General features: G+C 40.2%; 1 protein-coding gene across 1 annotated transcript; it reads right to left on the bottom strand.

Moving 5' to 3' along the window:
- Positions 1-2,735: 2,735 nt before the first annotated feature.
- Positions 2,736-24,927, bottom strand: ALG6 (ALG6 alpha-1,3-glucosyltransferase). The gene is made up of 14 exons (XM_075181811.1): positions 24,661-24,927; positions 20,463-20,547; positions 19,907-19,996; positions 19,363-19,451; positions 17,825-17,907; positions 17,554-17,618; positions 15,577-15,768; positions 14,143-14,278; positions 11,304-11,389; positions 10,755-10,839; positions 10,154-10,224; positions 7,668-7,736; positions 7,389-7,587; positions 2,736-3,074 (listed from the first exon to the last, which is right to left on the bottom strand). The coding sequence occupies exons 1-14, from the start codon at positions 24,737-24,739 to the stop codon at positions 2,877-2,879; spliced, it is 1,527 nt and encodes a 508-aa protein (XP_075037912.1). The 5' UTR covers positions 24,740-24,927; the 3' UTR covers positions 2,736-2,876.
- Positions 24,928-25,138: the final 211 nt, after the last annotated feature.

The following is a 25,138-nucleotide window of genomic DNA, read 5'->3' as shown; positions in this document are numbered from 1 at the left end:
ATTTGAAATTCTCTAGGTATTAACTACTGTTATGTCAACACAAGTTTGAGGTTATGGGTAAAAAAATAAGATAAATATGAAACAGACTGTTTCTTTTGTAGTTAGAAAATAATTAAAACATGTAATTTAAAGCTTTATCTGTAGCAACCGTGAATGTTTATTCTGTAAAGGATTGGACCAATTTGATTGGTTAAAGGATAAATCTGATGTCCTTGGATATAATCGTTGAGTTGTGATGTCATCACTTCACGCCCCTTGTTGTAAACTACAGATATTAGAAGTCACCTCAAATGGCTGTGTCCCGTGTATTGTCACAGAACTCCTCCGTGGCTTCTAATATCCTTAGAATGTACAGGCGGGGGTATAATACAATCATGTATAATTTTTAGCATCAAAGAAGGCGGAGGTAGCACAGGACATTTATTAGCAAAACATTGTGTGATGCATTTAAATCACCTTCTTTTTACTATATTAGTTACAAAAAAAGGGAAAAATAAAAACATAAAAACAACGTGAGATTATAAACACCACCAAACAAAGACAACCTAGAACAAAGTGACACGGATTATACAGTGTGTAAAAAGTAAAAATATTATATATTTACAATCTTAGTCTTATTCAATTCTAAATATCCGTGTACCATATAAGATAAATAAATCATGCTCATCTCTATCAGGATGGTCCACTGTTATTCGTAGATCTACTCCATAGATCAGACGACAGTCATGTAGGACCAATATAGAAAAGGAAACAAAAATAGTGCAATATTGCTTATTTTAACAGCACCCTAGTGTTATAAACCACACACATCAGGCGAACGAACACCTCAATTATTCTTTTATACCACGTGTCCAAAAGTGATGTTTTGTAGAATTCTTTTTCATACCACTAGGAATTTGTGTGGTATATATTTTATTATATAGACCCTAAGTAGCAACTTTCATAAAAAAAAACATGCATATGTCCTCCAGGTACGGATTTCTCTGCCCAGGACTCTCCTTCAGTACACATAGGGGGGATTGTGTGTTTATTATGGTCATACTCAACCATCTTTCACACTTGAATGGCAGATTACAGCATCAGCACCATTACATTTGATAACGGCTATGTAATAAACTGGAGAATGGTAGAGAGGGCCAGTACTTAGGCTGGGTACACACTACAGGGTTTTCCGCAGATTATCGGGCCAATCAAACAATAATGAACCATGCGCCTCGATATCGCCATTAATGTGTACGAGCTATCATTCCAAAGCACATTGTATTGGTTAATTTGACTTTTTTGACTAAGAATCTTGTTCAACGATGGAACAATGTTGTTCCAATCCTGCAGTGTCCATAGATCTCTATGGAGTGTGCAGTCAAACTCTTTTAAGCCGATGATTATAACAGATGAAGAGCACAGATCTGAAGGTAAATCTTGTAAAACGTGTATAGTGTGTATACAGGAATCTGCCGCTGATTGGGACTTTTTTTTTTTTTTTTTTTTTTCCCAGTCATTTGTAAAATCGTTAAAGATATCACATCAGGAGAAATTTTGTATAGTGTGTACCCAAAGCCCTGTCCTCTTATCTACCATCAAACTTGTTTTTTTGTTCTTTGGTCAATGTATCAGTATTTATAGACCATTTTCTCCTTAGGCATAGTATTTTTACTGTCTTTCCACATTTTTTTACCCAACTCTCCCGTTCCCATCCTCATCTGAAACTACGGGATTCCGAATTCCATAGTTTAACAAAAAAATATTTATATTTATAACAATGTTGTAGATTGTACATATTTCGTTGGAAATAATTATTGCTTTGTAGTTTACCACAATCTTTTCAAAGATGTGGTCTAAATATTTTAGAGGGTTTTACAAAAGATCCCAATTAACAAAAGTTCATGGGCCAACACTACCTAATATATGTCAGAAGTTCTAATATATAAAATTGCCTTGGACAAATCTTTAAATAATGGCAAATACTTGTCATATACATGCTGAGCGTAGTATTATTTCATATCTAAAAGAATAGATACCATTTATGGATTGTAAAATACAGAATTGTGTATGAAACTCACATTTTATAACAATCGTTTGACGTCCGACATATTGGCATAGGCAGATTTTCAGTATAATGGAACGAGTTGCCCCTTTAACAACTTTTAAAATTGAGCAATAATAAGTATACATGACTGAATGTATCCAATTCATTTAACAGGGGTTTACTCTATGCAAAATACTGTCCTTCAACACACAAGTTAGGTGTGGTCTAAATGATATGTAAACGGCGTCTGTACCCTTGTTTTTATGCTGTGACTATTTATTCCCTATCTTTTTTGTAAGGTGGAAGTAATGTGTTATATATAAAGTGTGGGTGTTTACAGCGCGGTAAACAAAACAAACGTTTCAATTAATTAAGTACAACACCTGTCTACAAAGCGGGCTCAGATTTCTGCCGAGTATAGACAAACCCCCCTCGCCATGGTCAAAAGCTGTATAACACCTCTCAACAAGTCTCTTTTACAGCCCCGGATTATTTTCACATTGCCCCAATAAAAGGTGTCACACACTTTAAAGAATGTCATAAGCTTGATAACCTTCTCCTAAGATGCCAGTTCATGCGGATACGGGTGGCCTACACACTGCAACCTCGTGACTCCGCCAGGCAGGATCAGAGGCGCAGGTTTGACAAACATTCTTTCCGTAGGAAACCACAAGAAAAGCAAATCATTTATTTCTTTAAACTCTTTATTTATAATCTTCGATCAGTACATTTAAGAAAAAAAAAAAAAAAATAGTCCCCTTGAAAAAGCCATCTTGTATTCAAAAATAATTTCGTTGCTCCCTCTATAATACTTTATATACAAAGACAAAAAACAAAGAAAAATTATAACTCAAGATATTTTCTTCTTGGTCGGCGCTCTTGCGCTGTCCCAGAGATGAACGATGTTGAAGTAAATAAAAAATCCGAGGAAGTGGGCACAGGAGACGCCGGAGATGAGGACGGGGTAGAGGTCGGGAAGCGTGGGGGGTGGCGGCAAGACGCAGCTCACGATCGTCAGAGCTGCCATCAGCGACAAGGAGAGGAAGACCTGCAACGATAGGAACCAAGAACAGATCACATTCTATCTAGAACCGGCCGGGAGGATGAAACCTGCTGAATGGACACTGACGGACTCACTGCTCTGAAAGGGTTAAAGCATTTACACATCGCACATACTTTTGATTTAAATATATAGCACTCAAGAGGCAGATTTAGCCGTCTCATGTGCGTTCTCCAGTGACCTCCAGGCATTTCACACATCATCCAAGAAGCATTTCAGGGGCCAAGACGATTTACCAAAGCATCTTCTCTTGCAAGATCCCCGGATCTTAGACACCGCTGGGAGCTTTTAATGTGCAAGTAATATGTGCAGCAAATGGTATATAATAAACCAATAGTCTATACATGTGTGGTACACATATTACATTCAGAAACGTGTACCAGTGTGATATTCATGTACAGGTATAAAACATGCATGTTTGACAAAACAGGAAGCGGTTATCGTGTTTAAGCCAAACGCTTCCTAACTGCATATCCCGACTTTAACAATGTGTTCCCAGTGAGATGAAAGTAAGTTTTCAACTGTGTTAATAGTGTGTGGGAGAATTTCAATTCAATGCGACGCGTCTCCGGAACAGTCCGCAACGTCTCAGAGACGATGTACAAGACGATGAGCAAGAAATCGCTCATTTTTCTTCGCTCCCCATAAAGATACGCAGAAAAACAAGCAAAGATTCCGTACGGTGATAGGCAGCAACGCAGTTGGACATTACGTTGATTTCTGGACATTGCGTTGATGGACATCTACTTGAATTGAATCTCCTCCTATGTGTCAGGAGCATTGAAATAGAACAAGAAGCGTTAAAAATAACGCAGTGCACATAAAAGCACAAATATGTACAGTCATGGGCAAAAAATTTGAGAATGACACAAGTATTGATTATCACAGTTTGCTGCTTCAGTGTTTTTAGACCTTTTTGTCAGATGTTGCTATGGTATACTGAAGTAACATTACAGGCATTTCATAAGTGTCAAAGGCTTTTACTGGCAATTACATTAAGTTTATATAAAGAGTCAATATTTGCGGTGTTGACCCTTCTTTTTGAAGACCTCTACAATTCGCCCTGGCAGCTGTCAATCAACTTCTGGGCCACATACTGACTGATGGCCGCCCATTCTAGCCTAATCAATGCTTGGAGTTTGTCATAATTTGTGGGTTTTTGTTTGTCCACCCGCCTCTTGAGGATTGACCACAAGTTCTCAATGGGATTAAGGTCTGGGGAGTTTCCTGGCAATGGACCAAAATTTTGAAGTTTTGATCCCTGAGCCACTTAGTTATCACTTTTGCCTTATGGCAAGGTGCTCCATCATGCTGGAAGAGGCATTGTTCATCACCAAACTGTTCTTGGATGGTTGGGAGAAGTTGCTCTTGGAGGATGTTTTGGTATCATTCTTTATTCATGGCCGTGTTCTTAGGCAAAATTGTGAGTGAGCCCACTCCCTTGGCTGAGAAGCAGCCCCACACATGAGTGGTCTCGGGATGCTTTACTGTTGGCATGACACAGGACTGATGGTAGCGCTCATCTTTCCTTCTCCGGACAAGCGTTTCTCCAGATGCCCCAAACAATCTGAAAGGGGATTCATCATAGAAAATAACTTTACCCCAGTCCTCAGCAGTCCAATCCCTGTACTTTTTGCAGAATATCAGTCTGTCCCTGATGTTTTTCCTGGAGAGAAGTGGCTTCTTTGCTGGCCTTCTTGACACCAGGCCATCCTCCAAAAGTCTTCGCCTCACTGTGTGAGCAGATGTACTCACACCTGCCTGCTGCCATTCCTAAGCAAGCTCTGCACTGGTGGTTCCCTGGTCCCACAGCTGAATCAACTTTAGGAGACTGTCCTGGCACTTGCTGAACGTTCTTGGGCGCCCTGAAGCCTTCTTCACAATTATTGAACTTCTATCCTTGAAGTTCTTGATGATCCAATAAATGGTTGATTTAGGTGATCTTACTAGCAGCAATATCCTTGCCTGTGAAGCCCTTTTTGTGCAAAGCAATGATGACTGCACGTGTTTCCTTGCAGATAACCATGGTTAACAAAGGAAGAACAATGATTTCAAGCACCACCCTCCTTTGAAAGTTTCCAGTCTGTTATTCTAACTCAATCAGCATGACAGAGTGATCTCCAGCCTTGTCCTCATCAACACTCATCTGTGTTAACGAGAGAATCACTGACCTGATATCAGCTGGTCCTTTTGTGGCAGGGCTGAAATGTTGTTTTTGGGATAAAGTTCATTGTCATGGCAAAGAGGGACTTTGAAACTAACTGCAATTCATATGATCACTCTTTGTGACATTCTGGAGTATATGCAAATTGCCATCATAAAAACTGAGGCAGCCGACTTTCTGAAAAATAATATTTGTGTCATTCTCAAAACTTTTGGCCATGACTGTACAGATATTTACATCCCTTTACATGTGCTTAACTTGCATGAAAAATGTATAATTTTACCTTGTGGATACCCATAACCTAAGAAAGGACCAAGCCAATTTTTTTTGTACACGAATACAGGAAGCTGAAACGTGCAACTGCAGAGAACAGCCATTTTATTTGACAGCAGACCTCACTTGATGTTGTTTATTAAAAGGAATATATATCCTGTTTAGAAGCAGGGCTTATATTCACTTTATTGTTCAGTACAACATACAGACACAAGTCGAGCTGCAGAAAAACCTTATTTTTGTGTATGTGACAGGGGCAGTGACTTGATGTGAGGAGGGGAATGGAGGCAGGAGGAAGCCACAGACTGAGAGTTATATAGTGTAAGGAGCAGGGTCCCCCAGCAGCACAGATTATATCAGGAGATGAGTGATGTGTTAGTGAGGACAGGGCTGCATGCGACAGGGGCAGTGACATGATGTGAGGAGGGGAATGGAGGTAGCAGGAAGCCACAGACTGAGAGTTATATAGTGTAAGGAGCAGGGTCCTCCAGCAGCACAGAGTATATCAGGAGATGAATGATGTGTTAGTGAGGACAGGACTGCATGTGACAGGGGCAGTGACATGATGTGATGAGGGGAATGAAGGCAGCAGGAAGCCACAGACAGAGTTATATAGTGGAAGGAGCAAGGTTACCAATTATTGACCTAAATGTTTACAGGCCGCGGTTTTTTGAAATGGTGGGACAACGTTCTATGCTATTTACTGGCCGTTATTAGATAACTTCTAACTGGAATATGACACAAGCTGCTAGATATACTCTACTGCAGAGATGGCGAAGGCCTGCAGACAGGCTAATCCAATTGCACTTTTTACATAGGGTTTATATTACTACTGTTGAGTAGAGCCTGACGGATCCCGGAGAACATACTAGATATATCCTAATAGTTCTCCTTCTGCCGGTGGACAAGGTGATCTCTACCAGGAAAGAATGTTCCCTTCTCGGATTCCTATTGTTTCTGCTGAACACCCTCAAGTAAGCTGAAGTCTGGTGCTTGTGAACGCAGAGTAAAATATAAAATAACTTTCCCTAATCGTTCTTTCTCGATTCTCATTTCTACTCTGATTGGAGCTCCTGGGTCGGTGAAACAAATGCTCCATCCAGACGGCAAAGTTCTCTTTACTTACTGTTGGTTTCAAGTTTATGTATTTTTATGAATGGTCCATATAGGTCTGTAATGGCGATGGGCAGGGGGGTAGCCCTGATAACGCTGTTGTTTGAGGGTTTGTGGCGTTTTATTTTTGTTGGTTGTTAATGTATATAAAAAATAAAACAATAAATATTATCTCTATTAGAATAAAACGGTGCTATGGAGCAACCCCTCGCTTAACCGCAGCATACCCCCAAATCCCCCTGACCGCCCTCATAACACCAGAGAGTTACTGCTGTTCACCATCACCTCTCTAATATCGCAATTATTTCTCTTTCATTCTTCCTTTCCCGCCCCCCACAAAAACCATGAACACTGGTGTTAAAATACTCTATGGTGTAAATAGTTTATTCACACTTACTTCGATTTTAACTTTTGTATCTTGATATTGTATTTCTAACAACCATTGTACCACTGCACCTAATTATCCATTGTTTTGTCCTTCTTTGTACTGTGTTTAAAACCAATAAAAAAAAACAAAAAAAACGGTCACCTGACATTTTTAGAATCTTGTGAGAACTGAACAAATGTTATATAAATCTCTGCATGGGAAAGATTTCCTTAACCCTATTAAAGGAGCCAATAGGAATGCTGGCGACAGTGTCCTGCACTCCACTACAACATACTATTCCACTCAGTCTGTCTCTCCACAGGCCCCCATGGATCTATAGGAAGCAGGAATAATATGGTAAGGAGATAGATGTAGGAATACTCACCAGTATTTTCACCAGAGTTTCAGGAAGTCGAAACCAGGACAAGTATCTCCTTATAGAAAGACAGAACGGTTTCAGTTTCAGGGAATCTTCGGAGGTCTTCTCGTGGAATGAGAGGAGAGCTGTGGTCACCAGGAGGAACGCCAGCGTAGTGATGACGTACGCCATTATCAACCCGTCCTTCAGCAGGAGCGGCAGCATGCTGGGGGCCGTGGAAAGTGTGAGAAGTTAGTAGACGGGAAAACCTTTAATTCATTTTATTCACGTTCAGAATTAACTTACCTGAATGTGGATGTGAGGAGAAACCATGTAGACGTCAGTGGAACATCACTGATAAGTAGACAGACTGGCCTGAAATTGGGGGTGATCGATACAAGGCTTAGTCACAAACAGTAACATTAAGTTACAGAATATTCACATCACTCTCTAAACAATAGTTACGTTTATTAGAGTATGATGGTGTCATCAGTTATAATTAAATTAAAGGGGTTATCGCCTTCTATTTAAACCCCTTTACATTTGTGAGCTCACCTGTCCTTACCACCATTATCCGACGCCAGCTGCCACTCAGTGCCAACTGATCGGAGGCGGCACAATGACCTTTCGGGGACAGATGGGCGGACCAGAGTTAATAGGCCAGGAAGTGTTTACTGAACAGGGAACCGGATGGAACAGACTCTGTCCCCATCCAACCAGGTAACGCACCGCTCCTTTATACAAAAGCTCAGTCTTCTGGTGTCACTTCTCCTGTAAATTAGCCAATCGGGATTGTCCTTTAACCATCACAAGATCATATATCTTAAAGGGATTGTAAACTCTCACAACCAATCATATGTTCTTCCTTCCCTACAGTAATATTTTGACACTGATCCAGGATTGCTTTTAACAAACAGAGTTGTACAACCCGTTTAAGAAGGAAATTGAACTTGCTACTATGTCTAGTGTTGAATATATAAGAACATCCATTATTGTATGGAGAAATCTAGAGAGTGAAGTGAAAAGCATACAAGGTCCTTGGGTCCTTCAATAGTTACTGTCACAACTGTGTGATATCGAACATACAAGTATCCTAACACACATTAAATGAACTGTGTAGAAATATTTGAACAACTGAATTTATTATTTGTTGTGATGAGGCCCATGCTGCAATTTAGTAGATAATAATAGTTTCTGGCCGTTTGCAGGTGAAAGTACAAGATCTCCACAAGCAGCCAGGAACAGAGACCCTGAACTTCTGTGCAGGTAATAAACTCCCTCTGTACAATGATTACACTCCCCCTAACAGACTATCGCCCTCCGTGGCCCTCCATACACCCTCCAACATGACCCCTTCGCCCTGCTACAAATGCTCTGCTCCCCGTCATGTAGAATTGCAGCTATATAGCCTCCAGTCATGTTTTTAAAGAATACATTTGACAACGATTAATTAAGCACATGTGATGGCATTGGGAAATCCAGGAACAAAACATTTTGTACCAATTGGAAATGGTCATGTTGGAGGGTTTGCCTCCGGGTGTCGTGGGAACTATCGACATGTTGGCACTTGTAGTTCCACAATAGCTGGAAAGCCACAAAGAAAACAAAACACACAGATATCCCCCTGTTAGAAACCTCTGGCCAATTTCCTCAGGGACACAGAGATAGGTGTCACTTCCTACTCTCTGTGTAATCTGTGTGTTAGTAGCTGGTGTGACAAACTCCTTTGTGGTAATGTGGCTCATGAAGTGTTGTGTAAACAAGACAACAAGGAGACCAGTTACAGACAATTACCAGGGAATTACTGGAGATTAAGCCATTCACAGCTCATTGATAACCAGTCAATGAAACTCAGGAGTGGTCTGCTAGTCAAGGACAATTACTTCTCTCTCCCCTTATTCTGCCCACTTAAGTACGAAACCTCTTAATGTTAGAGGAAAGGGTGAAATGTCAGGTGTCTATCTCATGTTGTATCGTTTCAAGGACAACAGGCCTCACATTATCATTATAATCATATAATATTCTAATTCACATCTATGCGTCTAACTCATGAAAATGGCATAAAATATATAGGGCTAAAAAGAAATCTTCCATTATATAATTCCAAACTTTGTGTTACTGTGTATGGGCACTGTTGATTTCTGGTTATTATTTGATGGGAGTTTTGTGGTTGTTTATTTTTTGGGAGGGGAGGTTGTTTTTTTTTGTTTTTTTAAAAGCACCAGTCACCTAAAACCGGCTGCCTCCGTTGTGTAAATGACAGGTCCTTTTAATTCATCCAATTGGAATCCGTGTGAACTCAAGTCAACATCATACCTAAAACCATTGACCTGTTTTATGTATTCTGTAGAATGTACCATCATCATCATCAGTTATTTATATAGCGCCAATAATTCTGCAGCGCTGTACAGAGAACTCACTCACATCAGTCCCTGCTCCATTGGAGCTTACAGTCTAAATTCCCTAACAGACACAGACAGACAGAGACTAGGGTCAATATTTCTAGCAGCCAATTAACCTACGAGTATGTTTTTGGAGTGTGGGAGGAAACCGGAGCACCTGGAGTAAACCCACGCAAACACGGGGAGAACATACAAACTCCTCACAGATAAGGCCATGGTCGGGAATTGAACTCATGACCCCAGTGCTGTGAGGCAGAAGTGCTAACCACTGTGCTGCCATAAATGCAACAGATCATGTCTCGAATTGCATCTGTATCATAACTATAGTAAATCATCAATCATATAACAAAGCCGAAGACGGATACAGTGCTGACAAGAGTAATGACTTACAAGGAAACCAGGAGAATGGATTTCTCGTGGACTTGAAAGGAGAACAGGAAGAATGACAGCGCGCAGTTCACCTTGAAGAAAAACAAAAGCAATCAGCTTACGTTGAATTTCGCCACAACGGCTTATTTACTAATATTGTGTTTAGATGCAAAATGTGCACTAGACGTTAGTAACCAATAAGACATTTGCTTTCATGGCTTAACTTAGAAGAGACAAATAAAAGCTTATTGCCGATTGGTTGTCGGGGGTTCAATGCAGATGTTATACCTAAAGACTTAGTAACTGAGCCTTAATATGCGCATGGTATGCAACCACTACCAGACACACACCAGGGTAGGTGTGCCTTCTTCGTGGTCTGTACAGGTGTTGCCCATAGCAGCCAATCAGATTCTGACTATCATTTATCCAGTATATTGTAGAGAATGAGAGCTAGAATCCGATTGGCTGTTAAGGGCACCACCTACACTTTTGCTTTTTAGAAGGATTAATAAATACAAGTGTGTAAAACCATATAGATCATATTACACAACTGTGATTCAAAAAAAAGTGTTAGGGGGAAAAACAAACAAAACACAAAGTTCATAGAGATGTCGGCACTTACCAGAGCCAGTTTAAACCCTCGGAGAGTCGGCTGTGCAGTTAGTCTGACACACGACGGCAGAACACTAAGCAGTGTGCAGGCCAGACTAAGAGGGACCATATTAAAGAATAAGAAATAATCAATAACAGATTAAACCCCGTACATGGGAGAGCTAGTAATATAGTCGTTACTGCATTACACATGTACACACAAATCAAATGATATATTTTCATCCAACAAGAGTAAAGAATGTCACACACATATCGGGTGCATGTAAAAAAGAACCATTAATTCCTTAATATAAATTAACAATAATAAAAAAAAAAAAAAAAAAAAAAAAAAAAAAAAAAAAAAAAAAAAACCTGGTCCCAGTCTCTAAACAAGACCAACTCCAAAAATCATCACCTGCTTAGTGGCCCATATACACCCCTTCTGCCTAAAACTTGTCAAATCTCTTCAACAACATTTCAAAGAATTGAGAATAAAAAACAAGTTGGACGCATGTCCTTAGTTCCATATAAAATGGGTTCTTGGGCTCTGGTCAAACGTACCTTAAAATAAATAAATTACCTGAGTTTTAGCTGAGTATCCGCTGATAAAATACTCTTTATCTTGAAAAGAACACTCAGACTGCACCAAATATTAGCTACTTTATCCTGAAAGAAAGCAGCGGAAGATCACGTCATATAATATGGAATCATTGTAATACAACATTTGTAATAAATTTATATTTTTGCATTATAATTTAATGAAAAAAATATTGTTAACATGTATCCAGCCAGTTTCGTATCAGTCCTAGCGGGAGCAGTCTACCTGGCATTCTGTGGGCTGAACCGATTCTTAGCTGATCAGTTTAATAAGAACCAATGCCTCAATGATGGTTTCTAGTTAATGAATATTAGTTGAGGCCACAAAATTGTTGCTTCAACTCTGTGCAGATAAAAGTACACTCTACAGGAGATGATTTGTGATACCTTTCAGTTTAGAACCCTGTGTGTCTGAAATAGCACGGACTAGATGACGTAGACATTAACATTGACAGAAAGGATTTTACATCTACAATTTCTACCACCTAAATTTTAGCTGACACTGTCCGAGGTGAAGTATGACATAACTGGCATCCAGTCACGTCTTCTGCAACTCTCCCCTGGCTGTGACGGGGTTAACAAGCCATAAATCAAGAACGCTAAAGACGTTAACAGTTGAGCTAGGATCGCTTTCAAAATTAAATTCGTAACCACAGCAATCATGTCCGTGAAACCCATCCGTCGGACAGCTGCTGAATCCACAGCTGTGTAGATGGACAGAGTCCTCTGTGCCACGATATATTACCAGACACTTCTCCTGCAAAATGACACTTTCACTTTACGGACGGACTGTGTAGAAATAGGTGCAAATAAAATACACAAGTAAACTTTCCCAAAACATTTTAAATCAGTGTTAAGATAAAATACCTGTGTAGTATACATTTAAAGAAAGATAAAAAAAAGTTAATATACCAATTAGTCACATCTAGGAGCCAGCGAGATCAATTAATGGGGTATTCCAAGCAATTCTATTATGTCCAAATATTCCCCTCTCCTTTCCCTATAAAAGACCTTTGATGGGTCCCCTCATTTGGGACCAAACGTTCATTGTATTTAGCAGCTTTAATCGCTCCTGTAACTAGCAGTCAGCTGTCATTAACAGACGCTAATTATTATTTGCATATCAAAAACTAAATGGTGTCAAAAGGACTCTTCCCACGCACCTGTGATGTCACAGCTATGTTCCTATACTGCTATGATGTCACAGGTAGATCACAGCTACGTTCCTGCACGCCTGTGATGTCACAGCTATGTTCCTATATGCATATGATGTCACAGCTATGTTCCTATACTGCTATGATGTCACAGCTATGTTCCTATATGCATATGATGTCACAGCTATGTTCCTATACTGCTATGATGTCACAGCTATGTTCCTATATGCATATGATGTCACAGCTATGTTCCTATATGCATATGATGTCACAGCTATGTTCCTATATGCATATGATGTCACAGCTATGTTCCTATATGCATATGATGTCACAGCTATGTTCCTATATGCATATGATGTCACAGCTATGTTCCTATATGCATATGATGTCACAGCTATGTTCCTATATGCATATGATGTCACAGCTATGTTCCTATATGCATATGATGTCACAGCTATGTTCCTATATGCATATGATGTCACAGCTATGTTACTATATGCATATGATGTCACAGCTATGTTCCTATATGCATATGATGTCACAGCTATGTTCCTATACTGCTATGATGTCACAGCTATGTTCCTATATGCATATGATGTCACAGCTATGTTCCTATACTGCTATGATGTCACAGCTATGTTCCTATATGCATATGATGTCACAGCTATGTTCCTATACTGCTATGATGTCGCAGGTAGATCACAGCTATGTTCCCGCATGACTGTGATATCACAGTTCTGTTTCTATATGCATATGATGTCACAGCTATATTCCTATAAGCATATGATTTCACAGCTATGTTCCTACATGTGTATGATGTCACAGCTATGTTCCCATTTGTCTATGATGTCATCACTATGTTCCTGCATGTGTATGATTTCACAATTTGAAGGTGATCAGGGGAAATAAAATGTCACAGGCCTTTTGCTAAATTCGTTGGGGTTAAATGAAGCAAAGCTTTACTAGAAAACTTTTAGAGATGTACCAGATATTAGTAAACACAAGCATTTGACAATGTCTCCTATTTTCAGTAATACATAAAGTTTAAAAAAAATAAATAAATGTTCAATATAAAGTGCTGCTATTTATATTCCAGTCACAGGTAGTACAATGATTATCTATGTGCAGCCTGTATGTTGGGGTAAAGATCTACCCGGGAGCGGATTACGGCCTGCTAACCCCCGCTCAGACCTCTCTATTTACAACACAACAGGAGAAAGCTGATTTGCAGCCAACATTCAGGGGGAAAAAAATTAAATTGCAAATCAATTTTTCTAGAAAATAATTGCGGCATTAAAGCAGCAGAATGATTTCTATAAAAAATAATGATGGCTTTAAAAGGCAAACAATTAGCATAGCCCATTACAGGGCTAAGACAGGAGCGCCTATAATGGCTGATGCGTTTACGATGCCTCCGCTGGCACACGGTCTTACTGTGGAAGCTATTACAGGGGAAAGGTCTGAGTGAAGCAGGGTTTTAATAATACAATATGCAGAGTATCTTGGCACACGCCTCCGAGCCAAGGGAAGACTGGCAAGTGAGACCCGTCCAACAGGCCATCTCCGGTTACTAGTCCCGGTGTGTGAGATCTGGAGCACAAACTCCCTAAAGGTTACTGGAAAGTGGTTGTAGTGTATGTGAGAAGGAACAGAGAACACTTCACCGACCTCAAAGAGGCCGCGGCCCACGGGGAAAAGTCTTCTGAGGACTTGAGAGATTTGCTCAGCGTCTGTCAAGAAAGGGATCCAACAAAGGGCGAAGGCGGCAATTACGGTCACAGCGATCTTCAGTAGGAGAAGGAACCTGTGGAAGGAGAACGTGGTCTGTTAGAGAGAAGTCTCAAAGAAAAAGGGGGAACTTAAGTGACAACTCGTGACGTGGTGTCAGGATTAAACTGACGGGAACCAGTCAGCACCGTGAGGGACGTTTATGAAGTAGAGAAAAACTGGAGTAAGAATTGGTTTCATTTCTGTTTTAATTATTTATTAGATTAGAATCCAATAGACCTGATTATGGAATTCTCAAATAAGTTTTTACTCCAGTTTTTCTTTAGTCCAGTTTCATAAACGGTGATAGAGATTATCTTCTACCAGGATTAACTCCCCTGCCCCCAACTAGTAGAATCGGGGTTCTCCCCTCAGCAATTATGCATTTCGTAGCGGCAAAGCTCAGGAAGATTTTGCGTTGCCGACAGAGGAGTAATTTTCAAAATTGTGGCCCCAAATATTCACATCTGGCAGAAATCTATTCCTTGTTTCATGCTGAGGGGTATATTTACTAAACTGCGGATTTGACAAAATGAGAACGTTGCCTATAGCAACCAATCAGATTCTAGCTGTCATTTTGCAGAATGTAGTAAATAAATGATAACTAGAATCTGGTTGGTTACTATAGGCAACATCTCCACTTTTCCAAACCCGCAGTTTAGTCAAAATACCCCCAAGTGTTCCCAGTTGTGCCCAAACTACACCACAAAGTCAAATAAACCGTTCCCCACCCAACTCTATAGGCTATAAATTCTGTGAAATGCAAGTTTACAAATATAAGAAAAAAAAAAGAAAAAAAAAAAAAAAAAAAAAGAAAGATTGACGGCTGTATCACAGAACTCCACAGAACTCTATTAGGGCAAAATTTCACCAAAATGTAACTAATCTCTGCGGACACTGGTGTGTGGGGATTGGACAGTTGGGACACCCACGATTCTGCTGCTTGGTTGTTGAATAGGGCGCCTCAGTGATGTCATTAGATCACAGTGAATTGATGCCTACAAAACGACTATCTCCGCTGCTTGTAGAAGAAATGTGCACTTAAAGAACAGAAATGTGCCTTATTTCACAGGAACCAATCAAAAATTAGCCTTTATCACTAGAGCAAATCAGAATATTTAAAGTGAACATCTGATTGGTTGCACATGCCTGAATTCTGCACCTTATTATTACATAATCCCGAGGAAGATAGATTAAGAGGACACAGATAAGTGACACATTATTTAGTAGGATGTGATGAGAAGATTAATGTAAATACCATAAGTATAAAGACGCTACATGTTACTCACCAGGTGACTGGATATACAGTCAGGTCTCATAGTTGAGGTTACTCACCCCCAGCCAGTAATCCCCTTCTTGATGCACTTTCCCAGGAGATAGCAGAAGAAGGGAAGCGAGTGGTAAAGCTCCATCTGTTTGTAATTGAGTGCAAAGCAAAACGCCAGGGACCCGAGGGCGTCCCAGCCACGCGAGAGCGCCACGATCCCCCACAGGGCTAAGCCGAGACTCACAGAGTTGTATGTGTGCCTCTGTTAAGTGTAATACAGTCTTTCTTCTGGATTCCTCTTGTTGGGTAAGACAAATGCCTACAAGGCTATTACAGCGATTTCTCTATCATTATGAATGCAAACATTGTATGAGGGACCAGAAACGTACAAGGAGAACAAACACTGACTATATGGGCTGGTTAATTCCCTGTCAGACACCAACACTGTAATACGGATCCACAGAGCCTGCGACCCAGATTGCCCCCCGGATCCACAGAGCCTGCGACACAGATCCCCCCCGGATCCATAGAGCCTGCGACACAGATCCCCCCCCGGATCCATAGAGCCTGCGACACAGATTGGAAAGTCAACCAATCTCTAAGCCTGCTCTATGTTGTCCACTTCAAGAGACCGGCAAGGCATGATGATACTTGTAGTTCCATAACAATTGGAGATCCGCAAACTGTCCAAGCCTGCTCTATACTGTTGTCTCCCTAATCCCCACTACACTGTATGTTCAGTGATACCTTTATTTACTGCTGCTGGAGGCTGTGTGCTAGAGAGGAGCAAAATTTTAGAAACAATAACAAACAAAGTTTTACAAATAAACAAGTTGCCAAAACACACATTTATTAAATAAAGATCTGTCATAGTCTAAATTGGAATAAATAAAAACAAACCACAAAGAATACTAATAAAAAAAAAACGAAAAAAAAAAAACCGACCCACTGCCTCTAAATGAATAAAGCCAGAATTTCCCGGCACGCCTCATCCCCGCCAGCCAATCACAAGTGTTCTCCCACGCTGGCCTCTGGCGACTGTAGGCATAGTCACAACGGTTGTTCATAGTGCGCAAGCACAATTGTTTTAAGGAGATTTTTCAGGTTGATTTTTTTTCCCCCACCATTCGGACTACGACAAATCAAGAAATAAAAAAATAAATAAAAAAATGTTGGTGAATGAGGGTTTCAAAAGTGGAACTTAAACACTGTTACCGGAATTGTTTGCTCTGCGCCCACCGCAAACACTCATGAAATTTGGCATGACATTTCGCTACTTTTTGCCCATCTCTACCACATAACCCGTCATCCTTATTTATTGGTTTTCCAGGTTATTTATTTATTTTTAAATATTGTATTGTATTTTACTATCACTGACAGTTTCTTCATTATAAATCTTACAGACAGAACAATCATTTTCTGGCCCCTTATTATGGCTGCTGCAATCACAGTGCCCCACTCCTCCTGGTAACGGTGGCCGACACCAGGTAACGGAGGATGTCCCGGGGGTCACGACATAAACACAGAGGAGTTTTCAATGAAAAATAAAAGGTTTGTGTGTAAGCAACTGTCAGGTAAGTTGGATTAGAACCAATCTGCAGTCAATCAGAGCATTAGAAAGTTCACAACACAACAGTTATCAATTCTGCAGCGCTGTACATAAAACTCACTCACATCAATCCCTGCCCCATTGGAGCTTACAGTCTAAATTCCCTAACATACACACAGACAGACTGTGAGAGACTAAGGGCAATTTGATAGCAGCCAATTAACCTACTAGTATGTTTTTGGAGTGTGGGAGGAAACCGGAGCACCCGAAGGAAATCCACACAAACACGGGGAGAACATACAAACTCCACACAGATAAGACCATGGTCGGGAATGGAACTCATGATCAGTGCTGTGAGGCAGAAGTGCTAACCACTGAGCCACCGTGCTGCTCTATATGAAGTTTATACATCCAACATGGGTTAGTAAAATAAATGACACCTTTCATGTGCCAACAAACTAAAATAGTTCCCAATAAACTTTAAGTAAAAGGATACTGGAAATGTCCATAATCTATCAGGATAAGACCAGGATAGAGCAGAATGCAGAGAAGTGACAGCGCCTGAAATGATTAGAATTAAAATAATGTTGGAAACACTGATACAAGTGAGGGCCCCTATAGGTGAGACATGCGGCTATAATAAGAGGAGACATTATATACATACAATAGGACATGTCAGTGCAATGTATCATAATAATGATTATATAGAATAAAACCTGATTATGTCATTAATACACACAGGATGCAGATTTCTACGTGGGACTTACTCTTCTTTTGGAAGATGTATCTTGCAGACAGGAGCAGTACAGGAGAACCGCTGGGATGTAAACTAGCAAATCAGCAACTAGAACTACAAGACATAGACAAGGATCAATCATTAATATATTAACTTAATGATACATCACTTATATCAGTGACAGCAGCATCACTGTAGGACGACATGGCAGACTGATTCATAACACCGTGACTGGTAGAACTATTCTTTCTGAATAAAAAGTGTATTCCCTGTCTGAGATGTTATTACTTGGTTGAAGTGTGCCTAATGGCAACACAGGGTGGGGGCTAAACCAATATTCATGAGAACGCAGCCTATCCATTCACTAGGAACCAGTGACATCACTGATAATGCAGCCTATCCATTCACTAGGAGCCAGTGACATCACTGAGAACGTAGCCTATCCAGTCACTAGGAACCAGTGACATCACTGAGAATGCAGCCTATTCAGTCACTAGGAACCAGTGACATCACTGAGAATGCAGCCTATCCATTCACTAGGAACCAGTGACATCACTGAGAGTGCAGCCTATCCATTCACTAGGAACCAGTGACATCACTGAGAATGCAGCCTATCCAGTCACTAGGAACCAGTGACATCACTGAGAATGCAGCCTATCCAGTCACTAGGAACCAGTGACATCACTGAGAATGCAGCCTATCCATTCACTAGGAGCCAGTGACATCACTGAGAATGCAGCCTATCCATTCACTAGGAACCAGTGACATCACTGAGGCACAAGGAACTTTGTGCCTCACACTCCAGTGATGTTCCTAGTGAATCTAATGAATTGATATATAAATTGGTTCAGCCCACAAAACTGCAGCTTCCACTGTCTGTAGGTGACAATTACACTTTAGGCCAAATAAGAATTCTGCTATTCTGCATGATAACCAGGACAACAGGGGGCAGTGATTCAGCGGAATGGGTGATATAAATTTACCTTTTAGTGAAACAACGGCAATGATTTGTCTCTCAGTGTGTATTTTTGTTGCAATGACCACTGCTAATAATTTGGGAAGTTGGAAACCCGAAAAACTGCGTACAAAGCAGTAAGTGTCTGAACAATGCAATTGCAAACGATTCAATTTGCATAACTCCTCCCACATTTCACACCCAGGTCTCAAGTCAACTAGGGAAACAGAGGGAATCTGTCCATGGGGGATGATTCGTGGAACTGCTAAAACTGTAGTTTATAATGTTGATTTTGAACAACCAGCTTGATTTATACACATGTTCTCTGTACCTTTTTTTCTGATATATCCTTGGCTGGTACAACAATCTTATATTATTAATGTCTTTATACTTTTATATGCATTCTTAAATAATTTCTTCTCTAACAAGCGATACAAAATTTGCAAGTTGATTTGATGATAGTAGAATTATAAACTACACCATCTAGTAAAAGTTCTTCTTAGTTCTTTCTTAGTTGGTGTATGAATACAAAGTCAGATACAAGCAAAACTTATTTAATTTGAATTGATGAAAGGTTACGGGAAACGCAGAAGGCCGCGTTCTTATATACCTACCAGTGGCTCGCATGAAGAGCTTGTGATGAAGGCTCTCATATCCGTGAGACGAGATCAGTGCTACCCAGTCTGGATTGATCATGCGAGCGCTACGACAGAAAGTGTGTGTTACTCCAAAATCCAAAGCTAAATCTATCTGCAAAAATTAAAACATTTTCCCCAAATGAGAGTGTTCTTAGGAAGACAAAAATAAAAATCCTTTAAGGAGGACAAATAAAACAGAAGGCTGGTACTCAGGCTGGGTTGTTCGGCACCCCCTGCCTGGGGTTGGCGCATGCGCAGTGGAACACTGTTCTCAGCTCCACCGCACGCGAGTAGAGTCTCGGAAGGTGGAACAGCGCTCCGCAGAACCGCCCGCACCAGAATAAAACCCGAAAGATTGGTGTTCTCCTGCTACACATAAAAAGTTCTGCCAGCCTTGGGTAGTACACTTTCCTTAGCACCCATGACAATAGCAAGAGGGGACTGGCCATTGGTTAGTTAGTCGAGATCCTCTTTCGTCAAACCAAGTTGTCCCCCCCCTTCCCCATACAATAACACTTACACATAACCACACAGGAGACTGTGATAGGCCGTCAGAGGGGGATAGTCGAGACCCCAATACAGGAGATCATTCTCGGTGGAATTGAAGTACCTGTGTACGAAAAATGAGTTTGTATCAGCAGTTCTCATAAAAGGGCCCCCCCCCCCCTCCATTGTGGAGCAATATAGATATGGAGTCACAAATGCATTGAAAAGGAAGGCTGGAAAGGACATAGCTTGGTCAAGTCTTTAACTATGAGATCCACAGTCTTAAAGTGGACCAGTTACCTATACACTATGGAGGTCGCCCTATTGTTGGCTAAACCAACATACACAAGTGTAGCCACAATGAGGCCACTGGTTCCTAGTAGGATAATAGTATTTATTATATCTATTGGCCCATAAAATATCTGCCAACATTATAACATGCTCAGTTGTATCAACCAGTATGAGAAGCATCAGATTTAAATAAATGTTCAATATATATTAAAGCGTAAGACTAGAGGCGCTGTAATCATGAGGCACCAATAAGCTGTATATTACAGGTCTACAAGAGATACTTCATACACGTTACGAACCATCGCTCAACTGGTAGATTGACGGTTACTTCTTGCCAGTGTCTCTGGGCTTCGTAGTCCCCAAACACAGGTGGTGTTCTAGCTCCTGTAGAAACATGTGAGAACAGACACGTCAATAAGGGACATTTATAATACCCCATTACAGAAGACGAAAACTTATTTCAACTGAGAGAACATTTAACGAGGGAGATTAGCTGTAATGGCATTTTGATTTGTTATGTGAAATAAGAAATGATACATCCACTGTACAAATGTAGAGAGAAAATACAAAATTTTACTTTGATCTGGCCTTTGGTCCAACATTATCATAATGGGAGGTTAGGGGGGGTTCTCCGAAAGCGTGTATGGTCCAGTGCTGAGATCCTCTCTCCTGCCTTGTTTAAATAAACAGTTGTGTTGTCACTAATGTGAGTATAAACGGAGGGGCATGAACACCACTACAGCTAGTCTGAAGAAGGCCCCCTTTGTAGGAGAGAGGATCACAGGTCTAGACCGTTGGGAGTCTTTGGAGACACCGGCAAGATGGGGTCACCACCAAACAGAAGAACCAAAAAAATATCATATTTAGTCTGGTCTTGGTCAACTCCACCTGAAACTAAACCTTCAGTTTTGGGTGGAGTTATCCTGAAATCATACAGAGGACAATGGGTCATCAATTGTGAATGGAAAAAAAGAAGGTTTCACCTTGAATTTAGGAAAGGATTTTTTACTGTAAAGGCAGTTAAGCTGTGAAATCCATTACCCCATGAGGCAATGATGGCAAATTCACTAACCAAATTATACACTTTCTGGAAAAAACCTCTTATATATACTAACGGTTACTCATCAACTGCAAACAACTTTAGAAAACCCAAAAAGAAATAAAGAACTAAAAATAAAATAAAAGTGAAATCTCTTTCAAATGTCATTATTTACAATATCTCTGCCAATTAAAGCTTTAAGAATGAATGTACCCAGTGTCAGAAAATGTCAACATATGCAGATTTTTACATAGACATTATTAGGCTCTGTGACAAGTGCTGCACTATGCAATAAGTATATCTATGCACATTATGTATAATGAGCACTAACAGGTAATATTAGACACAGCAACATTAGTGAAATTGTATTCGGTAGACTGTGCACGATGAACCATACTGGATAAATCACATGCTCTGCACCAAGGCCATTCAGCTTAAGGTGTATATGTTGTCTATGCACAGTGTAGGCAGCTGTTTTGTAGGTGAAACCAATATTCATTAAACTTGCAGCCTATCCATTCACTAGCGACCTGTAGCTAACGAGTAATGGTCAGGCTCATGAATATTAGTCAGAACACACAACAAAATGACAGAACAACAGAAGTACAAAAGTGACAAAGTTAATTAAATACAAACAACAAATTCACGCAACACACTAGGAGAGAGGGCTCTGCTGGTGGGAGCTCTAGTATGCAATAAACAATTATGTCTGGATGATATAAAGCATAAGTGAAAAACACAGATGATAAAGCACTGTCCTGACCAAGAAACTTCTGCAGGGTAAGTACAAACCAATAAATAAGTCGTCTTAAGGTGGAAAACCCTTTAAATTAATAGTAGGGTACGCTGGAAGGTCATCCTTCTATTAGTAGGTTATCATAGTACTCCTCATCTAAAATGGACAATAGGGCAATTGCTTATATGATTGCAGGTTGTATTAACTTCTCTATTTTAATATAAATCTCAATAAAGTTTCATATTTCAACATTTTGCATTTTGGTGAATAGCTTTGTGAAGAAATGTTGGAATGGGGAGGGTTAAACAATGACACACACTAATTATATATATATATATATATATATATATATATATATATTATATATATATATACACACACATTTAAGCATGAGAGAAAGGCGTAATATTTTCACAGCCAAAATAGACATTCCTATTTTTATTTTCTCCTCTTTACGGGGCTGGAGATTTTCGTGTCATGTGTAACGAAATTACCTCTGTCATCCTGTGATATACAACAGCTCAGAAATAGCAACGCTGACTACCCTGGCTGCAGCAGCAAGAGTCACAGGGTGGTCGGGAGCCACTGAGCGATTGTTACATTGTAACTGGGGTCCAGTGTTTGGCCATACAATACAGGTTTCCATCCTGCCACAGAAAGAATTTTTGCCCTTGAGGTAAATAAACTGTATGGTAACCCCTCCAAACAGTGAGAGTGTAACCTTTATAGAGCTCCCATGCCCTACCGGAGCACAGATAAGACTTTAAATTGCGGGGACTGCAATGAATGACAGCAAGTCATTTATTTGTGGAATCTATGACATCTTAGAATGTCTTTTCTGCAAGGAGGTATGTCTGTCAGTAGTAACAGTGCTGACTCAAGCCTGCACCTGCTCGCTCCCAACATAAATGTTCCTTTGACCACTAACCAAAACATGACTAATATGATTAACCTCCTCATCCTTTTTCTTTTTTTAAGCAGAGCAATCAGCCCCAGAATAACCATCCATCAGCATAACAACATCTGCAACAAATCGTTATCCTGCGGGCCCTTGTACGAGCGCTCGAAGGGTTCCAAGAACTGTGTGTGGCAGTGTCATTCGTTGATCATTTTGTCATGTTTTTAAAATATAATTACATCTCCGACCACACCGGCAGAAAGAATGCATGCATAGACAATTTAAATCTTGTCTCTGACACGGTAATAAAAAACAAAAACACACAGGGAAGAGTCATAATTAAATATAGCCAGTGTATCAGTCCGCTAAAATGGTTTAGAAGCCTGCATGAGGTTGTAGGTATGTATGAAGATTGCTCTTAAATTAAGACTTTATTAAATATTATGAATATAGTAAGCTATTTCTTGTGCTCAGATCATAAATAACATCAGATCCTCTTCGTATTCCATTAGAACATGATAAATGATGGCAGATTATTATGTATATATATATATATATGTGTTTCAGCTTTTTTCTGATGTGGTTTAAAAATTAAAAATGGTAACATAATGATTCTTTACAGTAAGAGCATTATGATATTTTACATTAAGAGGCCATATAGTCAGATGGGAGAAGGATGGAATAATTGTGTACTTTTCCAATTATAATCATCATCAACATTTATTTATTAGCGCCAGCAATTTCCGTACCATTTTACAATTGGGAACAAACAGCAATAAAACAATACCGGGTAATACATACAGAGAGGTAAGAGGGCACTGCTCACAAGCTTACAATCTATGGGATAAAGCAAAGAAGCACAATACTTATTGTGGGCAAGTATATATTAATCTAGGTACATATATCATTACCACATTGATGTAAAGGACTATCTTTCTTAATTATTTTAGGAAACCAGATGACTATTAGGCTTCATCATCAACATTTATTTATATAGCGCCAGCAAATTCCGTAGCGCTTTACAATAGGCTTACCAGACAAAATGACCAAACAGTATTTTTGCATTTCCTGAAAAGCACATGAAAACTGAGCTAACATGTAGGTTGTCAGACAGTCTCCGTTACCTATATAAACCACTCCTCCTCAATTAGATAATGAGCACACTCCCCGCTTGCATTCCTGCGACAACCTAATCCAACCATGTCTTGTATTCATGCATTTAGCCCAAGGTGTAAACAAGCCCTTATGCTGTATACCGGACAAGAACAGACCTTGAAAACTGTATGGTATTGTGCATTTGTCCATATATGCTGAATGAAAATCTCTAGTGTGCTTAAAAATGCTTCCTATAGGCAGCCTAATAGAAGTATACTGTATAATTACATTACACACACAGTGTAAGGGAAGCTGCCCATTGCAATTGTCAATGCATATTGAATATGAACAGACACTGAGAACTGTATACCAAGCAAAATATATGGTAGTGTGAGAATTACACTCTATGTAGAGAACAAGATTGTGTGCATTGCAGAACATGAGAAGTGGTACTGTGCAATTGTCCATAAACACAGAATAACAACAGATATCTAGATTTGTATCCAATATAAAGTATGTGTGGTGTGGTACTGGGCAGCTGGGCAATAAAACAGGGCCAGATTCTTACTCCTCCTGTGTGTACATTTAAAACAAATAAAGTTACATTTGTTTTAATACAGATATTAACTGAGTTACATAGAGGCAGCATGGGGATTACAGTCCATGCAGCCCTGCAATGTTACAGAGCCCTGCATGACAGACAGAGGAGTACTGGTACCGCAGTATTACCTGAGTAAGGGTAGAGAGACACAGCCCAGCGCACAGTGACGGCCAGCAGCACTATCAGAGCTGTCACACAGCCCTCCATCCCTCTTCCACCTCAGCTTCACCGGCTTCAACACGTCACCCACAGGCGACGCCGGCGCCACATTATGACCGAGCTGCCAGCACTGCACTCCAACGTTACCATGGCAGCGGAGGGAGCGGGAGGGAGAGATCTTTTTGGTTTCGTTAAAGTCATCTCACCGCTCAGTACAAGGTGGGCGGAATCCCCTTCAGGGTGACTGAAGTGGGCTGTGAGATAGCCCGTGCCCTGATCAAACATGGCGCCGGGAGCGTCGTCTAGGTTACTGAGCCTGTGGCAGACGCCTCCTGCTATTGTAGAACTGCAGGTCCAAGCATGCCATAGGTTGGCTGGCATGCTTATAGTTCCACAAGGAGTAGAGAGACACTATCTTTCCTGCAATTTTTTGTTTTGGGAGATATT

This window comes from Mixophyes fleayi, chromosome 8 (genome assembly GCF_038048845.1).
Source record: "Mixophyes fleayi isolate aMixFle1 chromosome 8, aMixFle1.hap1, whole genome shotgun sequence".
In the NCBI taxonomy this organism is placed as follows: domain Eukaryota; kingdom Metazoa; phylum Chordata; class Amphibia; order Anura; family Limnodynastidae; genus Mixophyes; species Mixophyes fleayi.
This window is presented reverse-complemented; position numbering and strand designations above follow the sequence as displayed.